Here is a 20428-nt window from a genome sequence, read left to right on the forward strand (position 1 = left end):
GGCCACGAAATTTTATCTGTGTGAGCAATTGCTGCGTTGAGAAACTGTCTCTTCATCCATTTCGCTTTATTAATATAGTGATATTCCCGTATTCATAGTTTTCTCCAATATTGTATCTTTTCGATTGTCGACATAGTCGATGTGCAATTTGTAAAAGGAAGTTCAGCCTATTACTAAAAAGAGGGCGTGGTGGCGTTGAGACACTGTGTCAGTGTGACAGTAACAGAACGTCCTCACATAAAGACTTTAAATGGTCGTTAAAGAAGCAGTGATAAAGCTTTTGATGGTATTTCGTAGCTCCAGAGGCATAAAAATTTTCACTTAACGTCAGCAGAAGTTATAGACATTCGTATTTTGCTAGATAACATTCCGTTAAGCTAACACCTGTGTTCCAGTATCTTGTTTACGTAATGTACATTGGAGCCTGTGCTAGTTAATCCCCGTATGAATCAGTCGTCACGCAGGTGCACGCGATAAACAATATTTTACAATGAAACTCGCGGTGGTGAGTGCAGTTCGTCACTGAAAATTTTCCTTCCGTCAATTTTATTTGAAGGATGTGTGATCACTTGTGCAAAGTTTTGAATTGATGTCAGAGTTCCGATTCTTTTACGACAGTACTTTATTTGTTTATGATATCTTTATTAATGGTTATGTGCTAAGTATCGTCCAGTAGAATTTTCTGCAGAATGCTGTTTCACGACAAAACTTTTTCTTAAGGGATTAGTCACGCGTTGATATTAAAGTTGGCAAAGCTTGTCGGATAATTTGCTGTTTACAGGCCACAATTGCCCCGTCCATGAACTGATCTCGTCAATAAATATTAAATGAATAAACAACGCATCTAAGTTGTTCAGCGTCCAAGTGAATAATACAAAAAATATGAAACATATTTTGCAGTTTGTTTTCATTGATCAACTCTGTGTTGGCGATGAAGCAGTAAGTGCTACACCACCAACAGGGCTTGACAATTTATTATATTCCATTTTAGCACCTATCATCACTTTTGTTTGTATACTAACACTTATGTTGAAGTGTACAAGATCATATTACTGGATATGAACCAGATTCTGTTTTTGATTGTGATCTTCGATGTGTTTTGTCAAATTTTGCTGTGATGACAGTGCTAAGATGTAAATCTGTTATACCATTTTCCCTGTTGACTCAGTGTGCTAATCATTAAGTTACAAGTAAATGAGAGGAGCAATTTTGATAAGGAGAGTAAGGAAGAAAATTGATCATATTGTTATTGAAGGCTTAACTTGGTTTTTACTGGAAGGGGTCAGATAATCAGGATATATGGAAAGAGATTTCACCCTGGTTCCTTCTTATATAGATCTTAGCACTTTTCTTCTGTTCTAATACAATTTTTAATCTCCAGCAAAATTTAAAATTTTTAGGACCCCAATGATTCTTCAGAACTGCATAGCAAAATGCTTAAGCTTTCTGAAATGCTTGTAATGTGATTGATGAAAACTATATCTTGGGGTGCCTTGACAAGTTGATTATCCCAGTTTTTATGAAGAAGTCAGTGATTAAATTTCAGGCTGCAGGTGTACACAAAACTAATCCTCACAGCAGTAAACAGACATTGAGGTAAATTGTCAAAATATTGTTTGTAAATATTCTATTATTAACCCAGCTGGACTCAAAACATGAACCATATAATTCTTAGGATGCCTAAATTTACTGTTATTTGTTGCAGTAAATGAGTTCTTTTTCATCCACATAATTTTGTTAAGTGACCATTTGTCCTGCCCTTCTCTGTACACATTTGATTCCCCTGAAATTCCTTTTTGGTATGGGTCCCACACACTTGAGCAATATTCTAGGAGAGTTTCACAAATGACTGCTTACAAATCTCCTTCATAAACCAATTGCATTTCCCTAGTATCCTACCAATAAACCATAGCCTGCTGCCTGTTTTACCCACGACAGTGCCTACATGATGCTTCCACTTCGTATCCTTACTAAGGGTTGCACCCACGTATTTGTACAGTTTTACAGGTTCGAACTGTGACTCACTAATATTATATTCATCTTGCATTTGTTTGTGTTACTTAGTTTAAGTTCACTGTATACTCACATGCTGGCCAGTATGAGTAAGTCTGTATACCAGTCTTTCTAGTTGCTCGACTTGTGTGTTGCCCACTTAATGACTTAGTTTTGATATCTGTAACTGCTGCATTATGTTAAGTAGGTGAGTCTGTACAATCTGAGTTCCTTATCTTCAACTTATCATCATGTTCATCATGGAATGGCTAGAGGGATTAGTAAACTTCTTAGCTTCCAAGCAGAATGAGGTAATATTAAGTGGCTATATTAACAATCTACAATCCCTAGTACAATTTGCAACAAGAATTGTGGGAACCAGCAATAATGCTATTGACAACATTTTTTATAGGCCTAGATTCATTCAGCCTGGAAAGTCATAGTGCTATTCCCACAATTAATGACCCCACAGACCACAATGATTAATTGCTGATGGTAATTATCAGGGAGCATAACAAAAATATTTGGAAACTGTAAGGGTAATAAATGAAAATTAATTGAGGAATTGAAGAAGAATTTGCATAATACGGACTGGAAAAGTGTACTCTGTGCACTGGTGTATTAACAAAAACTGTGTTGTTTAACAGTCAGGTCAAACTGAAAACTGCTTTTCTAAGAACTTAACTAGTGGAAACAGATTAAATGCACCTCGAACATGAGTTACAAATGGAATCAGCATATCGTGCAACGCTGCAAGGCGGCTCTCCTTGGCATCAACGGACACAGATGTTGAGAGGGTGAAATCACATTACAAACTGTACAGTAAAATTGCAAGCAAAATCATCAGTCTCAAAACGTACATATGTTCTAGGAAAAAAATAAGCTCCTTTGATAACTGTTTGGAATATATAGTTAAAATGAATAGGGAAAACCAATCGGGAATAAATTTCTTTAATGGTAGATAGTGAACTGAGCATAGAGAGCCCCAGTATTGCAGAAACTTATAAAGAAATTCTGTCAGTAAAAGTTATTTAGATTTGAATACTTCCCTGGTGAATAGCCTACTGTTTCTTAGAAATGTCATCCAAAATTATAAAATTCAGGTTGGTCTTACCTCTGCAAAAGAAGTGATCAGTGTCATTAAGTCTTTCAAAAATGAAATGTAATTGTACTGAAGTCAGTAATAAAATAATGAAATGTTTTTCATGTTAACCTAGAAGTGCATAGAATTACTTATGTAATGATTTTTTTCACAGTGGTACCTTAGAAATACTTGAACCCACTATTGTCAGTACACATCACTAAAAAGTAGACTAAACATTAGTAAAGTGTCACCACCTTTTCTCATTATTACAGCCAATATTTTTGAAAAAAATCATCTACAGTATAAGGGATGGCGCACAAAAAAACCAGCCCTCAGTGCAGCCTGCTCTCCATTTATGCATGAATTGTTGCCTGCCACTACCAGATACAGCAGCAAATAGATAAACATGTAATAATTATATAATAAAGACATAACAAATAAGCTAATGTGAAGGTCACAACAACTTTTAAATGATAAGTGACAGTTGGCGGGTGACAATGAGCAGTGTAGTATTTGGGGCAAGTTTTTCATGTGCCCTCCTGTGCTTTATGTACAAGAAAACATGCTGGGCAGCAAATATTATGGAATGTAATATTTTTAGGAACAAATAACTTGCTAATATGATTGTCTTAATCATAGAAAGTTGTTTGTTCCTCAAAATATTGCAGTCAGTAAATCAGAAATTAATGCAGTTATGGCTACTGTGTGAACAGTGATGTTCTCAAGCAAAAGTTAAAATATTATGGAATTATAAAAACATGGACTCGTGGTTTTTGTTAATTTTATAACTTCAAAATGCCTTTTTCATGTTGCAATATTCCAGCAAGTAAAAGGCATTTTGAAGTTCTAAAACAGACATTTATATACAGTACTTAGGGCAGAAAATGACCACACAAACAAACTTGTTATGGTTTTTATCTACCTGAATGGTAGATAGCAGAGACTATTGGTACCATGGTATTCCACAGCTATAGGCACTCATGGGGATGTGGGCCAGACAAATGCCCAGTGAACAGGACATTTATACATTGGCATTTGCCATGGAGTTTGTCCAAAGCAGTTTTAAATGCCCAAAACCTGGGCAGTTATAAAAAAAAGTGCTGTTCAAAGTTTTTAATGTTAGAATGTATAATTTGACAATTAAAATAGTAAGGGATGGGATGGCACGGCACGTGTTGCTGACAGCTGCTTAATGTAACACACTTTAAAATTTATGTCGTGATTATTGAAGAAAAACAAAAATGCTTCAGTGTCATATGCAGCGACATCTGTGACTGACTATAGTTTTCTGTTCTTTATCTTTTTCTATTTGACTGCACTGCTGTGAAGACAAAATGAGAACACTAACAAAAAATGATTTGTTTACAAGGAATTGATGCCCAAGACACTGGAATCGTTTGATTCCTTTGCTTGTCAATTCCTAGAGAATTGGCTCTTCTTGGAATTGGGATCAGCACGTGACACATTTGGCATCCCTAATTAAAATCATTATGGATAAACTTTTTTTCTTACTCTAATACCACCTATTCTAAGTAAATATTAATGCTATTACTGTTATTGCAAATAGTAGATGAAATTTTGGATGAGCAACTACTTCCAAGGTAGAAAGGTATTTGGTGTGTGTTCTACCCATCTTGCAGTTAATCACCTTGATCCAGCAGTACAAGGTAGTAACCTGAAGCCCATAGAAATGCTTAATGCAATAAGCTTCATGGCACAGCAAAGAACAGTGGACCAAATGTTATTCAGATTAGATAGTGCTTGGCTGTTTATAGGGACAAACAAGGACTTTTGTCCAGACAGTTTGTGTGGGAAGGAGTGGGTCCTCACCCTCAGGAAGATAAAAATCATTGTCTAAGTCCTCTATTGTGGTGAAGTTTAGAAGGAACTTGTAAACTGGCAGAAGTTGTTGTAAAGATTTTGGGTGCACCTGTTACATTTGCTGCTACAGAGCATTCCTTCAGCACTCTTAGAGGGATCCACACTAAAAAAGAAACACTCACATCAGAGAGAGCTGAAAAACTAACAACAACATACCTCTCGTGTAACAAAGTTGATAAATGGAGTATGAAAACGACCTAAGCCTGTTGATCCCGAGGAAAAACACATACTGAACAACCCAAGTGAAAACAAAACAGAAAGGAACCCAATAGTCAGTGAGGAATCAGATTCAGGAGAATCTGAGACAGTCAGAATTTCATGATTCGTCTTCAGCTTATGAAGATCAAGAAACTGATTGGGAACAAATTTTTTATGTTTTTTGCTGTTGTACAGTATAAGTAAAAATATTGCATGCAGGGTAGCTACTTAATATAAGCTATATTTCAAAAATTACTTCTAAACTTGAGTGAGCATTATTTTCTTTTTTTATTATGTACTATCCCAGAAACTGACCTTATCAAAAATGTAAAAAGTTACTGTATGTTTACAGTCCAGTTTATTTCCCTTAATGACTGTCCCCTAACTCTCAAGCAGCTTAGTTTGTTTACCCAACCACTAATGAAGCAGTGTTGCAAAACACCTTTCCAATACAAAATATCAGCTTATATATCAAATAATCTTTAAACTGCATAAATGCCTGGGCATTTATGAATTTTGGGCATTTGCCCCAGCTTATAAATGCCGAGGCATTTTACATCACTGGGCACTCAGACTGGGAAGCAGACAAATGCCTTAAGTTATTCCACAAGGTTCTGTTTTGGGTCCTCTATTGTTTTTCATATAAATTATTCAGAAGAAGCAAATATTATCCTTTGTGCTGTTGATACAAATGTAGGAATAAATAATAGTACCAATTCCCTTGGTGAAGGCAGCTGATGAAATGTTCAAAAACATTAACAGAGGGTTGACGACAAATGTATTGCCAATAAATTTTGACAAAACTCAATACATACAGTGTAATACTTTTATAGAACTCCACAAGCTGTAAATATAGGTTTCTCAAATAAGGAAATAGAAAGTGTTAATTCTTTGGGACAGCAAATAGATAATAATCTTAATTCAAAAACCCCAGTGCCAAGAATTACTGAAGCATCTTGCTTTGCAGCATTTGCAGTGCTCGTGATTACTGATGTACAGAGCCGTGTTAGGGTCTGTAGACCTCCTGGGCTGAAACTTTGGTGAAGACCCTACCAGTGGAAATTTTGTGATACCTAACCTGGGAATATACCATTTTAGAGCTGTTTTCTTATTAAAAGCCTATAAGGTAACATTTAAGATTTATTAACTAATTGTGTAAATTAATTTTACTGTACAGTTGATGATTTATTAAATTAAGAAGATTAAAAACTGAAGTAACTACTACCATTAAGGTATTAAACACTAGATGTTGTTTGTTGCTGTGGTCTTCAGTCCAAAGGCTGGTTTGATGCAGCTCTCCATGCTACAACCCACATCCTGAATCTGCTTACTGTATTCATCTCTTGATCTCCTTCTACAACCCCTCCGCCCCATACTTCCCTCCGGTACTAAATTGGTGATCCCTTGATGGCGCAGAATGTATCCTACCAACTGATCCCTTCTTATAGTCAGGCTGTACCATAAATTTCTCTTCTCCCCAATTCTATTCAGTACCTTTTCATTAGTTTCCTGATCTACCCATCAGTATTTCAACTTTAAAAATAAAATATTGAAACTATAAGGAAAGATGCTTGTTAGGCAATTGCAAGATGATAAAAGGGATGTAACAGCAAGAAAATTTTGATTATAATTAGTTCAAACTTAATACTTTTCAAGCCAACATTAAAATGAAAATTACATATTATCTTATTGACTGATTTGTTTACACTTACAATTCATACTAGTGAAGTTACTTATAATACAGGGATGTTTCAATAAGTAATGCAACACTTTTTTTATTGTCAAGCAATTTCAGTTGAAAAAATGCAGAATATGTTATGGGAAATTATCGAATATTCCCACTTTAGCCCCTATAGCTTCATGAACATATATTACTCAAGTCGTTCTACATCCTAGCATCATACGCATAACAGGATCTATGGAATTTGTAGATAAATAAAATAAAAATAAATAAATAAAATGAATGTCCCGTAGGTGGTGGTGGTGCTATATGTAGCCTTCAAGATGGTGTCTGTAATGGAGGTGCATTCCAAGCAGAGAGCTGTCATTGAGTTTCTTTTGGTGGAAAACCAGAGCATTGCAGATTTCATAGGTGCCTGCAGAATGCCTAAGAGACCTGTCAGTGAAAAAAAGCATGGTGTCGTTGGGTGAGGTATCTGTTATCATCGCAGCAAGGTCATGCAGACATCTCCGATCTCCCACGTGCCCTCCGGCCGCACAAGGTTGTGACTTCTGCAATTCTGGAACGTGCAGACACACTCATTTGAGGTGATCGACGGATCACAAACACCTCACTGTGCAACTGGGTGTGTCAGTTGGTTGTGCTGACACACTCACCCACCATTTGGGGTACTCAAAGGTGTCTGCACATTGGGTTCCTCACCACTTAACAGAAGATCATAAAAAGGAACAATGGACCATCTGTGCGGAACTCCTTGCACATTATGAGGCTAATTGTGACAATTTTTTGTTGATCATCATCACAGGTGATGAAATGGGTTCATCACTTTACACCAGAAACAAAATGGCAGTCCATGAAGTGATGCCATTCCACTTCTCCTCTGAAGAAGAAGTTCAAAGCCACACACTCAGCTGGTAAGGTCATGGTGATGGTTTTCCAGGACTCTGAAGTGGTTATTCTGTTTGATGACCTCCCTCATGGTGCAACAATCAACTCTGAAATGTATCACACTACCCTCAGGAAATTTAAGATATGACTTCAATGTGTTTGTCACCGAAGAAATGCAAACAGACAACTACTTCTCCAAGGCAATGCAAGGCTTCACACAATTCTGCGTACCTACAGGCTCACAAAACTTCAATAGACTGTTCTCCCTCATCCACCCTACGACCCAGATCTTTCACTTTCCAACTTCTATCTCTTTGGCCCAAGAAGGATGCCCTCCACAGGAAGCATGTATGTGGATAATGGGGAGGTTATTGACACAGCAAGACATAGGCTACGTTATCAAACAGTAGAGTGGTACCATGTAGGCTCTCTCAGTTAGGTGGCGTAAGGCCGTTGCATTGAACGGAGATTATACTGAAAAATAGGATTTTGTAGTCAAAAGAGTGGGGAATAATATGGTGTGTTGGAGTCATGAATAAAACCTACCTGCTTTCAGAAAAAAAAATGTTGCATTACTTATTGAATGCCCCTTATATCTTCATAAGAAGAGGCTCATAGTTGTAGCTTGTCCTTATTATGATGTCACAAATAAAGAAGTTGTTATCTGTCAGACACTATGGGTATTAAGACATCTTATACGTATCCTAAAATATCATAACTTTATTCATTATCTGAAAATAGATCTCAAGAATCTGAATTTGGTGACAGAAAGCTATATATATTTTTTTAAAAATCAGATTCACTTTCAGCTGCAAATATTTCATTAACCATTCTTTTAAAAGTCATAACAATTTTGCCAAATGAAGTTCCACATATTTTATGATGGCTGCTAGGAATTTGGCAGAAGGGAGTGCGGAGTTTGAGAGATGAAAGCTGATTCATATCAGTTGTCTGCTAAAAAGTTGTTGCATAACCCCATACAAAAAAATTATGTCTATGTCTTCGGTGATTATAAAAATGCAGGCTCCAAGGCTGCAGCCTAGACAGCCTGAGCATATAATGCTAATGTGTTACAGAATCATTTTTGGGGGGAAATTTGATGTACAGAGCATGATATAAGAATTATCTCTGATGTTAATCAACAACATCTTGCAGGTAGAGTATTTTGAGAGAGAGAGAGAGGGGGGGGGGGAGGTGCAGTTCCTTTGTCTTTACTAATACTGCTCTTTTCTTAAAAAATAGTGTGGAAAGCATGGACATAACACTAGGACCGAAAGCAGCATTTACAAAGACATCAAGGTATTGATGGACATACAGAAAGGAATCGGGTATATGGGTACAAATATCTTCAACAAACTACCAGAGCACATTAAATGTTTTATGTAGATAACATGCTTTATTTTAAGACTGAATTAAAGGACTTTCTGTTAGGCAACCCCTTTTCTGTTGAAGAGTGTTGCATCCTCGTCACCATTGTTGAGTCTTGTACCTAGCGACACACTGCAACACAAATGCACACGTGGATTAACACGGTTCTTTATTTACATGAAAAGATAGCTGCTACTTAAGTTTGAGTCCATGTGCTGTGCTACAAGTTCTTCCATAATAGTCCTCTTGCAGACGATATTGGTTATCTTGTTATTACTCTGATCTGGTCCCACTACATACTGTCATAGCCTAATCTGAACTATGCTGCTCCCTGAATGAATGACAGATTCCAACCTGGAATAGTGAGTTGAATCTGTAGTTGAGTTACTGACTGAGGCCCTCCAGTCAGTGGCAGTGATTTAAATACCTGCTGTCGAGAGGGCATTGGCAGTGTGTTGCTTGAGTGTATCTTTGGCCTCTTTCCTGATAGGTGCACTTGACCCAGCACCTACTATCGATTTTGATGCTACATCTTTGCCAATTGGTGTGCTGGCGACAGCTTATGTCAGCACATACCACCCCCCCCCCCCCAAAAAAAAAAATGCTGCACTATGTTGTGTAGGGAGGATGTGAATGACAACGGAAGGAGGGGGGAGGCAGGACACTGGACATAGAGATGAACCGGGAGCAGTGACTGGAGGACAGCATACTCCCGGCCATTCCCTGCCATCTGGCTTGTGAGGCAACAGGAACATCCTCCGTAAAATTGCTGCCAGGGCACACATTAGGCTTGAGGGCATGTCCTGAGGCAATGATGCTGAAGATAAAGACAGTTCACGTCCATCGGGTCAGCGAGCAGGGACGGCGTGGGCAAGGGCACATCATCTATCCAATCCTTCTGGGGTGAGCTGGTGGTACCAGCGACCAGTTCCGAAGGCCACGGGGTCCCATGAGGCCATGAATCTGGGGGAAGAAAAGCGACAGAATCACAGGACAAATGACATGCTCAAATTTGGTTGTGGTGGCAGCGCTGCAAAACATCAGGACCTGCAATCAAGTAAATAAAAGAGCCAATATGTTCCTGGATCATTCCTCTTTCCCAGTGCCAATTGTTGACATAAAACGTGAAAAGAACAAGATCATGTGGCGCAAAGCGATACTTGCAGACCATTGGCGGCACTGGATGCTGCAGTGGGTGTAGCGTGAGTAGCAGCATCCGATAGTGGTGGCCTTGCAGAAGTTCCGCCAGTGATGGTCCATCTCGTGGGTTTGAGCAATAGGAGGCAAGACAGAGTTGCAGCGCCTGTTCCCATATGTGGGTGATGTGAAGTTTGGCCATGTGTTGTTTAAAGCTGCGTACAAAGCGTTCTGCTTCTCGGTTGGACTGCGGATGAAACGGAGCACTGGTTAGATGACGAATGCTGTTTCGTTCATAAAACTGTTCAAAATCATGTGATGTAAACTGTGGTCTGTTGTCCGACACAAGTGCTTCTGGTAAACCTTCTGCGCAAAATATGGAGGATGACACCTGAATGGTGCTATGTGATATAGTAGAATCCATGGGCACCGCAAATAGGAACTTGCTAAAAGAGTCTACCAATGCGAGCCAATGAATATTCCAAAAAGGTCTTACAAAGTCTATGTGCACTCATTGTCATGGTGATTGAGTCTTAGGTCAAGCTGAGAATGTCTCTGGCGGATTGTTTTTCTGTGCAAGCAAAACACTGTGACGTCTTTTGTTCAATGTGGGCATCCATGTCCTGCCATATACAGTGCTGTCACATAAACTGTTTAGTGTGAACAATTCGTCCTTGATGGAGCAATTGCAACATGTCCTTTTGCAGCATTTTGAGAATAAGTACACACTTTGTCCACTGTCATTTTGAACTAGAATCGCACCTGTTTAACTGAAAGGTTATGCTGATGTACAAAATATCAGCGAACAACTGAGTTCTAGATACTGTTAAATGAACAAGGCCAAGACTTGCGAATTTAATGCAACAAAATCTTGAGATCTGGGTCTGCTTCCACAGTCTGTGCAATTTTTCTGTAGGCCAAGGGAAAAGATTCCAGCAATTCAGAGTCCTGTGCTTCCATTTGCTAACAAGATGCGGCAGATGCATCAGAGTCTGGGTCAGTTGGAAGGCAAGATAGGGCATCTACATTGCCATGCCTTGCCGTAGATCTGTACACAATTTCATTCTGATACTGCAAAAGCAACAGAGCCTGATCTTGCACTTTTTGAGCTGTGAGTGAAGGAACTGACTTTGATGGATGAAACAAGGATTGCAAAGGCTTGTGACCTGTCATTAAATAGAACTTGTGCCCATACAAATAGTGATGGAATTTTGTCACACAATACACAATAGTGAGAGTTTCTTTTTCTGGTTGCGAATAATTGCACTGAGTTTGAATTAACAACTTTGAGGCAAAAGCAATGGGTCTTTCTTGTGCTCTAATTCTGTGTGTAAGCACAGTGCCGATTCTGTAGGAAGAAGCATTGATGTGCAAAACTACTGGCTTGGCAAGGTCAAAATGCACTAAACATCTGTCACTAAGCAAAGCATTTTTGAGTTTCTGAAATGCATCTTTACAGCCTTTAGTCCACACAAAAAGTACATTTTTGTGATACAAGTGATGCAATGGAGCTGCGATCTGAGCAGCATTCAATATGAACCGAATGTAGTATGTCATCTTGCCTAGTACTGACTGCACTTCAGACACATTGCGAGGAACAGGCAGGTCGTGGATTGCAAGAAAATAAGATTGGAGGGGGTGCACACCCGGACTGTTTATCACACGACCTAAGTACTGTAGTTCAGTTTGAAAAGTGTCACAATTTTTGAGACGACACTTGAGTCCTGCTTCTGACAACACTCAAAAAAGAGTACACAAATTGGCAATGTGTTCCTCTGGTGTACAACCTGAGATGGCAATATGGTCAAGGTAATTTGAAAAAAAATGGCACTTGTGCAGTCTGCTGTTCCAAGTAACGTTGAAAAATGGCGGGAGGAGAAGCACTGCCAAAGGGCAAACACAAATACTTGAACAGTCCTAAGTGTGTATTTACAATAAACACTTTCTGTGAGTCTTCATCCAATGGAATTTGCAAGTACGCTTCATACAAATCAACCTTAGAAAAGTAACATCGTGCACCAAGCCCGTCCATGAGTTTCACAGGGCGAGGTAACAGATAAGTGTCAACTACGGTTTGTTAGTTGACTGTAAACTTGAAGTCAACACAAATGCGAATGCATGCAAAAGGCTTAGGCAACAAAACGAGAGGACTTGCCCATTGACTAGTTTGAATGGGAGCAATTACACCATTATCTTGCAATTCTTTCAATTCACTGGCTACTTTGTCTCTTAAGGCAGGTGGAACGGTGCAGATCTGGAAAAACTTAAGCTGTGCATTGTCTTTCAATGTAACATGAGCTACAATATTATTAGCTTTTCCCATTCCTTCTGAAAATAGTTCAGGAAATTCTTTAAGCAAGCTAGCTACATTGTCTGGTGCAAAAGGAGATATGGAAAGTACATTGTCGTGGGTGCTAAGTCCAAACAAATCAAAGGCATCCAAACTGAATATGTTCTCACTGTCTCTCGATTTCAACACAGTAAAATTCACTGCCATAGTGTGAGATTTGTAAGTGGAAGGCAAACTACACTGTCCAAGTGATGGAATTTCCTGTCCATTGTAAGCAGTTAGGTACTTACTAGATTTAGAAAGGCGTAGTAAGCCTAACTGTTAGTATGTGGCACGACTAAGCAAAGTTACTGAGGTACCTGTGTCTAACTGAAAGTTCACACAAAGGCTACCACTCGTAATGAGATAAATAGTTTGTTAGAATGTCGCTGCACAGCACTAGGGTGAGGAGGAGGCACAACTTTAATCTTACTTTGGTCAGAACCTGTTGTAGGTTTATAAAAACACAACGTTCACTGCAACTGCAACTGTTTTTTCTGGGAGCGGGCAAAATTGGGGTTTTTGTGCTGTTGCAAACAGACTGCTTGGACATGGCTTTCTTTCCTACATGTGTAACACATTGTGTTATGTGATGGGCAGCCCTGTCTTCTATGGTGAGCAAAACATTTAGGACAAGACTTCACTAAGTTCACAAGTTTTTTTCACATGCATACAGGGCTGTCTGCATGGTTGTGTACATGCTCGTTGTTGTGACTGCTTGGAGTGGTTGCAAACAATGGGCGACTTGACCCAACAAATCAGGGCCTGGTCAAACTTATCGGCCGCTATGGCACCCGAGTCATATTGCTCTAAGGTTTTCAGTACTTGAGGAAGTGATGGATCAGAGTACTTTATGATCTGTCCCCATATTCTGCTATCTGGGACACTGAATGATATTGCATCTCTTGTAAAAGTTGCCACAATTCCACTTAAATTTACACTTCCCAGTCATGCCCGTTAATTCTGTGTACTAGGGATGGTACGTCTGTTCCGGCTTTTTCTGCAAGCGAAAGAACTGATATCTAGCTGCATCTACATGGACTTCCTGGTCTTAATACTTTGTTAATGCATTGATTACTTTATAATAGCTGAGTTTGTCGGGAGAAATGGTTGGGAATAGTTTTTGTATTAACCTGAACCCTGGGGACCTTGCAATAGAAGGAACTTTACAGTACCTTGAACACAAGGAAACTGACAATGTGTTTGAAACTGGGTCAGGTATTCAATCCATTCATACTCTCTTTCCTTACATTGCAGGAACATTTGTATACCGGTCAGCAGCACTTGTTGGGCTTGTTGGTTGGTTGGTTGGTTGTGCAGCCAGTAGTTGTACTGTTGTCAGTAAGGCTGCGATTTGCTGGTTCTGAAACTAAAAAGCTTGTGCTAGACTCACCACATTGGCTGTCTGCAGCTGAGACACAGGGGCAGGGAGTGGTGGGGGCGGGGAATTCATGGTTTACACATATCTGTTTATGCAAAAAGCAAGAAAATCCTCTGAAAAGAGAAATTTGATAAGTTTGCAGCTCCCTTCCTGGAACACATGCAAGAACACAAAAATAAATTAGCAAACAAAAATGAGCACCCCTGCTAGCTAAAACACAAAAGAAGCAAGCAAAATCTTTGATAGCCACTAAATTATCCTCCTCCCCACTGTTGTGTCCGCATCGTCACTGTAGAGACTTGCACCAAGGTAGCAACATGACACAATACAAATGCACATGTAGATTCACGCGGTTCTTTATTTACATGAACAGACAGCTGCTATTTAACTTCAACAGAGTACACTTGTTGTGGTACAAGCTCTTCCATAATAGTCCTCTTGCAACAATATCAGTTATCTTGCTATTACTCTGATCTGGTCCTGCTATGTACTGTCGTAGCCTAAGCCGAACTATGCTGCTCCACAAATGAATGACAGATGCCAACCTGGAGTAGTGAATTGAGTCAGCGACTGAGGCCCTCCAGTCAGCGGCGGCAATCTAAATACTTGCAGTTGAGAGGGCTTTGGCAGCATGTTTCACTTGCCAGTGTGTTTGGTTTCTTACTAGATAGGTGCACTTGATCGAGTGCCTACTATTGATCTTCACACTATATCTTTGCTGACTGATGTGCTGGTAACAACTTTTGCCAGCAAAAAGAGTATTTTCAAAGAAACTCTTAAATTTAAATGTTTTAGTTTATTTTAAATTTTAATTAACACTGCAATACAGAGGTCTTTAGTAATTTTAATTCATTTCAATGTATTGTACTTGAATTAAATGTACAACTTTGACTTGTTTCCCCATCCCAGAACCCGTCTTCCAGTGCAGCTTTCTTCCATTTGAGAACAAATATATTACACAGAAGAGCAGTGAGCAATTAATATTGTGGCACAGGCTTTAAACAGGGAGGGTTTCTGGCTGGGAGTTGGCAAATGTGGACTTAAACTGAAATAACCTTTCTTAACAAACATATATTATAACATAAAAGCTCAAATGATATTAACAGAATCTTTGACAGTTAACATAAAAAAATAAAAACTACACCACCTAGGAATTAGTCTTTAAAGTGGGTACAGCATGGATAATAATAATAATAATAATAATAATAATAATAATAATAATTAATAATAATAATAAATAATAATAAATATCTAGGATACAGACAAAAAATAGGAATAGATAATACAAATATTAAAGAAGAACTAAAAGAAAAATATAGACAAAGACTAACAAAAATACTGAAAACAGAATTGACAGCAAGAAACAAGACAAAAGCTATAAATACTTATGCCATACCAATATTGACCTACTCATTTGGAGTAGTGAAATGGAGTAACACAGACCTAGAAGCACTCAATACACTAACACGATCACAATGCCACAAATATAGAATACATCACATACATTCAGCAACAGAAAGATTCACATTAAGCAGAAAGGAAGGAGGAAGGGGATTTATCGACATAAAAAACCTACACTATGGACAGGTAGACAATTTAAGAAAATTCTTTCTAGAACGAGCAGAAACTAGCAAAATACACAAGGCAATCACTCATATAAATACATCGGCTACACCACTGCAACTTCATAACCACTTCTACAACCCTTTAGATCACATAACATCAACAAATGCGAAGAAAGTAAATTGGAAAAAGAAAACACTACATGGCAAGCACCCGTATCATCTAACACAGCCACACATCGATCAAGACGCATCCAACACATGGCTAAGAAAAGGCAATATATACAGTGAGACAGAAGGATTCATGATTGCAATACAGGATCAAACAATAAACACCAGGTATTACAGCAAGCATATTATTAAAGATCCCAATACCACAACAGATAAATGCAGACTTTGTAAACAACAAATAGAAACAGTAGATCACATCACAAGCGGATGTACAATACTAGCAAATACAGAATACCCCAGAAGACATGACAATGTCGCAAAAATAATACATCAACAGCTTGCTTTACAACATAAACTTATAAAACAACACGTTCCTACATACAAGTATGCACCACAAAATGTACTGGAGAATGATGAATACAAATTATACTGGAACAGAACCATTATAACAGATAAAACAACGCCACATAACAAACCTGACATCATACTCACCAATAAAAAGAAGAAATTAACACAATTAATCGAAATATCCATACCCAATACAACAAATATACAAAAGAAAACAGGAGAAAAAATTGAAAAATACATCCAACTGGCTGAGGAAGTCAAAGACATGTGGCATCAGGATAAAGTTGACATCATACCAATTATACTATCAACTACAGGAGTCATACCACACAATATCCACCAATACATCAATGCAATACAGCTACATCCAAACATATATATACAATTACAGAAATCCGTAATTATTGATACATGTTCAATTACCCGAAAGTTCCTAAATGCAATATAACATGTACCGTACAGCAAAAAGGAAGTGACGCTTGATAAAGGTCCGCGTCACTCCATTCTTAACCAGACTTCTAAAAAGTCTGAGAAAGTAAAGAAATAATAATAATAATAACAATAATAATCTTATTCTAAGCAGATACAACATCTTTAAACCATAATCTTATTCAGCCTGAGTAACCTGACTATCGGGCACACTATACACTAAAAATGAATAACTGCAACAACTAAAGACACAATCTACTCACATGAATCCCTTCCATGTACCCAACTAGTTTTTTTTCCCCTCAACTCTGACAGAACCTGTCAGCCACCCACCAATGGGTCATGAAAACATAGTGCTTGATACTACCTATATTTCCACATTAAATATACTCTTCAGGGTTCCTCATCTGTGGCTGTAGTCTGCTGTCTTCTTCTGGACATTGGGGAAAAGACACCATATAGTTCCCAAATAGGCGATGTCCATGTATAGTTTGGCAACACTCTGCGTTGATTGTTATGACCCTCCACATGCTGCCCAGTTCCATGGCACAAGTTTGATGCTTCCTCTTTCTGTCTCCTTTGGGGGCTGCCAACAAACTCTTCCAAACTGTGGCCTGGGGTGACTACTTGGGCCTGCAATGCTGTATCTGCTCCATACTGCTGACTGGTACATCCAGTGCCATCCTGCCAAAAGAGAGAACTTAGCCATCATGACAATGCCTGGCCCCAGCAATGCACCAGCAGATTGTCGGCCACTTCCACAGCAGGCATGGCACTGTTCTCCAGTTGATTTTGATAGAATTCCTCCATACAGCAGACTGCCATTCTGTTCTGACACATCGGCAGAGGAAACCTTGGATTGGTGCTGCTGCAGACTGCATGTCACGAAATATGCCCCCTGAGAAGAGAATACCACCTGACCCTCGCAGGTGCGCGCTGCAGGAAGAGAGCTGTGCTGCAAAATTTCAATTTCGTGGCACACAATTTAATGATAAAAAATATAAAAAATTTTAATTAGCTGTGAGTTCAGAAAAACATGATAACGCTCTGATGAACGCTCATAGATTGAGCATGTTTTATCGTGTTTTTATATTATGTAACAATGCTAAGCTGGGCTATAAACGTTATTTGCTTCTTTTACTAATTTTACGGAGACAGGTATGTTACTTGTTAGATGCTTCTCAGACAATGTGAATCAAGGCTGCTAATTTTGTTGTTGTAACTTAACATAATGCTCTTACTCATAAACATACACATTCTTTACATCAATCTGATTATAATCCAAAGTGAATAAGACAAATTTGTAATCAAATACTGATTTGGTTTCTGTGTAGCTGAAGTTGGTATGTGATCCTAGTTGTTCGATAAATAGTGTAATAAGAAATTGTGTAATAATGCATCTGTACTGGTTTTAATTAATCATTGATATTAGTACTTTTGACTTATTTGATCACATCATACTAAATGAAACTCTGTGTATGAAGTTCCTAGGAATTCAGATGAATGTCCCCAAGATGGCACTAGCATGTGAATAACTTAAAAGAAAATCTCAATTCTGCTTACCTTGTGCTTTAATTTTCTCTTACTGTGTCAAAAGGTAGATGGATTTGCCAGTCTACTTTTGGGACAATCTAGCTAAGGTAAAAAAGAATCATTTATTCTAAAAAATAAATTGTGTAAACTCAAAACATGAATATTTTGTGAAAGATTCTTCAGGGATCTTGGGATCCTTACCCTGACATTCCATTAGATTTACTGTCTAAGGATATTTCTGGTTAATAATAAGAATGAATTTAGGATGAACAGTGAATTTTACAACTGCAATACTAGAGATAAAATAATTTATTTATTGAACAAATCATCGAAAAATATTTTCTATGTTCAGAATGGAGTTTTAATTCTAGTGTAAAAATATTTGATGGCTGACTAACATCAGGCAGAAAACTGTAGATATTCAAAAATAAAGTAAAAGAACCCCAGTACCTTACTACCTCTACATCTACATCTACATTCATGCACCGCAAGCCACCTATAATTAATCAGAATATGTGGACACATGGATGGGAATTGCAGTTAAAATTAGTGTTCATATTAAACAGACTTTAACTTTTCTGATGTACAGACTGCTGATAGTGGTGTCTGAAATTAGTAAAGTTGCATGAGCACCTAGTATGAATTGGTAAATAAGAACAGCAGCTAAGAACTGTAAGAAGAAGAAGAAGAAGAAGAAGAAGAAGAAGAGCAATGACCTTTTTTCAAAGTAGCTTGTCTTCTAATATATACAAAGTAACTGAGAAGTAAATCCCATAATTATTGATATAAGTAGATTATCAGTAATCAAAATTTGTTGTTAGCATACTTTACAGGGGTATCCTGTGAGTACTTCTGCCCATTGATATAGAAGTTGACTCATTCCGTGTTCCTGGTGGCTGTATTTCATTATGGGACATATGAACACTACCAGTGAATGAATGATCTTAAAAAAAAGTTTGTGAAAAAGAAGTGAGAGAATCTGCAAACTAACAATTTGAACCATAGCAATCAAACAGATTATGAGAAATAAAATGAAATTTGAGAAAAACGGTAATAACTTTGATCAGTATAGTGTGCACTCTGAGTCAATGCCAGATATATATTGTATACTTCAAGACTGGATTGTTGGTTACACTTTATTTTATTTATTTTTATTATACACAATTGACAAACACAAAACTGACTTCTGGCTTTACTACACTATTTGTTGATGAGAAAACTATTCTGATAGCATGCAGTGACAAAGCTGGCCAAAATAAAAAATGAAATCCGTTATGCTCTCACTGAGTGAATGGTTCAGTGAGAACACTGTTGTTGTAAACATACAAAAACAGCTGAAGTCAGTTTCTACTGGTCACCACTAAATTGAGAAGTCCCAAAAACTCCCTAATAACCAAGAACTATCAAATGTAAGTACAGTTGAATATCTAGGTATGTGTGTTGAACAAAATCTCAACTGGAATACTCATTAAACTATGTCTCAAATAAGCCATACAACACAGGAAGGTCTGTGCAAGGAGTAACTGTCCTCATAATACCAAAATTAACACCAGTAACCACAACTATCAAACAGGAGCATACACTGCTGTCAGAAACAAAACACATAACAATAATATTGGCATACATCTAACCAAACGAAACAGCTGTTGATATAATAGATGAGATAGGTCAGCTGATCACTCAAAGTAAACATGATAAACCACTGATGATTGCCAGAGACTGCAAAATTGATACACAAAACTACTAAGCAAAAATAATGTGGAAAAGTTGCAGGGAGTAGACTTTATCCTGTTAAGAGTCCCAACATACAACATATGTACCCCACAACAGAAAAGTGCAATGGATATCACATTTATAAGGAGGCCAACCAGGGGCCAATATAACACCTCCCTGGTCTGTAAACCAAACACCACTTCGGAAACAAATCCGTCTGGAAATAAGTATTCAAGGAGAATGGTGAAAATCTCAAGGAAAGGAGGAACAAGCAATTTAAAGAATAGATGTCGGGGAAGTGAAAGCAAAATCAGATGATATAAAACAAATTTAAATGCAAATAGACAATGTGCGAGTAGAGGAAGCAACACAAGCCTTAGGAGAACTCCTAAGAGAAGCCTCCAATCCCAGGAACAAAAGAAGAGTGGAAAAGTGATGCAACACATAGTGTAGTAAGCTAAGCAAAAATGTACTAGAAAGCCTGCACTAACTAAAATGACGTGCAGAAAACCCTACTATCCTCAGGGTTTACACTGAAAAAGGATATAGATATAAAAAAAAAAAACTCTAAAAGAAAAGAACATTCTGGAAAAGAGAAGGCAAGAGGCTAGTGGAGGAAATCGCAAGAGACCCATATACTGCAGTACTTCCCAGAAATCAAGTTGAAACAGATTACATCAATATGAAAGAAAGGGAGATACACTTTGACAACATACTGAACAAGGAAGGACTA

The 20428-nt window shown here is 38.0% G+C and overlaps 1 protein-coding gene across 2 annotated transcripts in view; it reads left to right on the forward strand.

Annotated features, from left to right (window-relative positions):
• Window positions 1-235: 235 nt before the first annotated feature.
• Window positions 236-20428, forward strand: part of LOC126193941 (carbonyl reductase [NADPH] 1-like) — a 54536-nt gene continuing 34343 nt past the window's right edge. Inside the window, exon 1 of one of the 2 annotated variants that reach the window (XM_049932727.1) lies at window positions 236-286. In XM_049932727.1, coding sequence (XP_049788684.1) covers window positions 251-286 — 36 coding nt within the window. In that variant the 5' untranslated portion in view covers window positions 236-250. The other variant, XM_049932728.1, reaches the window with a different exon arrangement.

Source organism: Schistocerca nitens, chromosome 1 (assembly GCF_023898315.1).
Source record: "Schistocerca nitens isolate TAMUIC-IGC-003100 chromosome 1, iqSchNite1.1, whole genome shotgun sequence".
In the NCBI taxonomy this organism is placed as follows: Eukaryota; Metazoa; Arthropoda; class Insecta; order Orthoptera; family Acrididae; genus Schistocerca; species Schistocerca nitens.